This window comes from Triticum aestivum, chromosome 7B (genome assembly GCF_018294505.1).
Source record: "Triticum aestivum cultivar Chinese Spring chromosome 7B, IWGSC CS RefSeq v2.1, whole genome shotgun sequence".
Lineage (NCBI taxonomy): Eukaryota > Viridiplantae > Streptophyta > Magnoliopsida > Poales > Poaceae > Triticum > Triticum aestivum.
The window spans coordinates 900,165-902,288 of record NC_057813.1 but is presented as its reverse complement, the minus strand read 5'-3'; the positions used below and the strand labels follow the sequence as shown (position 1 = coordinate 902,288).

Here is a 2,124-nt window from a genome sequence, read left to right as displayed (position 1 = left end):
AACCACACTCTAATCTTAGAGTACTTACAATTGTAAATCATGGTGGTACCGTTGGTCCTCGTTGGTTGTGTCTTGAGATATGGTTAACAAGTTTAGAGACTCTCATTCTAGAAGGCATATCTTGGAGCACCCTTCCACCTTTTGGGAAGCTACCAAATCTCAAGGGACTCAAACTGAAGAGAATTTCTGGAATGCATCAGTTTGGGTCTCGATGTGGTGGTGCTCCAGGGAAATGTTTTATGCGCTTGAAGACAGTTTAGTTTTATGAGATGCCAGAACTTGCTGAATGGGTTGTGCTACCTAATTGCCATTCCTTTCCAAGTCTTGAAGAAATCAATTGCATCGATTGTCCCAATCTCCATGTGATGCCCTTGTCGGAGGTATCTTGCACCAATTTGCGCAGACTTGAAGTTTGTGACTGCCCCAAGATGTCTCTGCCCTCCATGCCTCACACCTCCACACTGACAGATTTGGAGGTTAATAGATGTGATTCAGAATGGTTGTGTTATGATGGAAAGAAATTGGTTGTTAGAGAGTATGGCGGTGCTTTGGCCTCCCACAATCTGGATAAAGTAGAAGATATTGATATTGCAAATGCATCGTGCATATCATTGACAGACATCGCAAAGCTTAAATCCCTAACAAACCTGACTATCGAAAGATGCGACGGTTTGTTCCGTCAAGAACTGGATGGCAGTATTGTCTTCCATTCAGTTAAGAGTCTCAAATTAGATGTATCTCATCTTGCCAGCAAATCATCATCTTCAAAAGTGTTAAACTGTTTCCCAGCTCTCTCTGTGTTGGTGATAGTTGGCTATGAGAAATGTGTAATGCAGTTCCCATCATCCAGCTCACTGCAGGAACTTACCTTAAAAAAGTGTAAGGGCCTGGTTCTTGTGCCAATAGAGAATGGAGGAGGAATTCAGGAGGGCAACTCATTGCTCCAATCATTAACAATAGAGGACTGTGGCAAACTGTTCTGTCGGTGGCCCATGGGCATGGGAGAATCAGAGACCATTTACCCTTTCCCTGCTTCCCTGAGGGTACTTGATGTTGACAAAGAGCCAAGCATGAAGTCAATGGCTCTGCTCTCAAACCTCACATCTCTCACCACTCTAAGGCTAAAAGAGTGCAGTAATTTAACAGTGGACGGATTCAATCCTCTCATCGCAGCCAACCTCATACAACTGGAAGTGAGTAGGTGCAACACCTTTGCAGCAGATATGCTCTCAGAGGTGGCCTCTCAGAGGGCCAAATTATTATTGCCTGCGGGTTACATCTCTAGATTGGAGAAACTCAATGTGGATAACATCTGTGGATTGCTTGTTGCTCCTATTTGCAACCTCCTCGCCCCGGCCCTCCACACACTTGTATTCGAGGATAATAGGATCATGGAAAGCTTCACGGAGGAGCAAGAGAAAGCGCTGCAGCTCCTCACCTCCCTCCAGAATCTAACATTTTTCAGATGCAGTGTTCTGCAGTCCCTTCCTCAAGGGTTGCATCGCCTTTCTTCTCTCAAGGAGTTACGTGTCCTTTGGTGTGTAGAAATCCGATCCATGCCCAAGGAGGGCCTCCCGGTTTCGCTGAGAGAACTACATATGATTGGTTCCAGCGCTGAGGTAAACAAGCAAATTGAGAAAATCAAAAGAACCAACCCAGATTTATCCGTCATGGATAAGTACACCAAAGGTAACACTTGTCGCCTCCCTATTTTGTTTTTCTATTTCGGAAGCGAGGTTTGTTCGCCATCCATATTTCTGCTGCATCTTATATTAACTTGTCAAATCTTACAGACTAGCAGGTTCCACTCCCACCACTGTTGCAATCAATCTTTTATGCACACATTAATCAGCAGATGCGAGATACAACCGACTCTTCATTCTGCAACGCTACGCTAGCTGTTAACTCTTCATTCTGCTACATGATCGATATTTCTCTGCAACTCAACTCAATCTGCCGGTTATGGTTAGTACCTCCAGAACCAAATTTCTGATCCTTAATTTATGACTGCATTCATAGCGCAAAGCAACCACTTTTGCATGCTTATTATTTATCTTTCTCCTGCTTGCTTTCTCTAGTTTATAATATGTATGTGCTTAATTTATGACTACATTCACAGCCCAA

The 2,124-nt window shown here is 43.8% G+C and overlaps 1 protein-coding gene across 1 annotated transcript; it reads left to right on the top strand.

Annotated features, from left to right (window-relative positions):
* The first annotated feature begins 264 nt into the window (after nt 1–264).
* Nucleotides 265–1,986, top strand: LOC123156300 (uncharacterized). Its single transcript, XM_044574436.1, has 2 exons — nt 265–1,689; nt 1,794–1,986. The coding sequence occupies exons 1-2, from the start codon at nt 270–272 to the stop codon at nt 1,796–1,798; spliced, it is 1,425 nt and encodes a 474-aa protein (XP_044430371.1). The 5' UTR covers nt 265–269; the 3' UTR covers nt 1,799–1,986.
* The last annotated feature ends 138 nt before the right edge of the window (nt 1,987–2,124 follow it).

Excerpts from the sequence above, each read along its gene's own strand:
- LOC123156300 (XM_044574436.1), top strand. The coding sequence starts at position 270 with ATGCCAGAACTTGCTGAATGGGTTGTGCTACCTAATTGCCATTCCTTT.